This window comes from Balaenoptera acutorostrata, chromosome 19 (genome assembly GCF_949987535.1).
Source record: "Balaenoptera acutorostrata chromosome 19, mBalAcu1.1, whole genome shotgun sequence".
Taxonomy (NCBI): domain Eukaryota; kingdom Metazoa; phylum Chordata; class Mammalia; order Artiodactyla; family Balaenopteridae; genus Balaenoptera; species Balaenoptera acutorostrata.
The window spans coordinates 63,695,555-63,696,471 of NC_080082.1; the positions used below are offsets into that span (position 1 = coordinate 63,695,555).

Genomic DNA, 917 nt, shown 5'->3' on the forward strand with positions numbered 1-917 from the left:
GGCCAACCTGAGCCTGAGAAGGCCTCACCAGGGAGGGGACCTCCAGGGATCTCTAAGGGGATGACCAGTCTCTGTCTCAGAGGTAGCGGAGCTTTCCGCTAACAGAGGCTCCTGAACTGTTCTGGAGGAGGGTGGCCGGCCGTCCTGGTTTGCGCAGGATGGAGAGGTCCCTGGGATGCAGGAGTTTCAGTGCTAAAACCGGGGCAAGTTGGTCATCCTCTCTGCAGATGCTCAGAGTCTTCTGGCCCTGCTGGGCCTGGCTTTCAAGGACTTGGGCGTCCCCCCGGGAGCGGGCGAGGTCTGTGCTCCGGGGGGAAGGGGCTTCCCTTCACCCACCAGCCCCGGTCATCAGGAGCAGAATTCCCTAGCAACCAGGGATCAGCGAGGCCAGGGTCACAAACAACAAACTCCGTACTTCAAACAACATCCATTTATTATCATACAGTCCTGGAGATCAGAGGTCCCACACAGGCTAAGCAGGCTAACACCAAGGCACCTGGCGGGAGGGCCTCAGTAGTAGGCAGCTGGAGAAACTCTACCTTCTGTTAGTCTGGTTCCCCAGGGCAACCAGAAGTGAGGAAGGCCCCCTGAACCTCTCCAGACCCGGTTGCCAAGGAAAGCTGGCCTTGACAACCAGAGTTCCTAAAAGGGCATGCATTCAAAGATGTAGGACCCAGAGACACCCAGGGCCCGAGCCACATGCCTTATAAGGGGAGTGGGGCAATGCGGGACCTCTGGGTCCGCCCCAAAGAGGGGGAGCCCCATTGGTTGCTATGGCAACAAGGCCTCCAGCAATCAGTGTCTCTTAAGGGGCTGGCCTCTGCTACAGGTACTATTTTGGGCCCTACAGAAACTACTGCATGGCTACTGGCAACCAGCACTGCCACTGCAGTCCCCTAGTCTGGGGCAGTGAGGCC

The 917-nt window shown here is 58.5% G+C and overlaps 1 protein-coding gene across 1 annotated transcript in view; it reads right to left on the minus strand.

The window, feature by feature from the left end:
• Positions 1-76: 76 nt before the first annotated feature.
• TMEM150B (transmembrane protein 150B) overlaps positions 77-917 on the minus strand; it is a 3,545-nt gene continuing 2,704 nt past the window's right edge. Inside the window, exon 6 of the mRNA XM_057533745.1 lies at positions 77-192. Coding sequence (XP_057389728.1) covers positions 77-192 — 116 coding nt within the window. The remainder of the gene's footprint in view (positions 193-917) is intronic.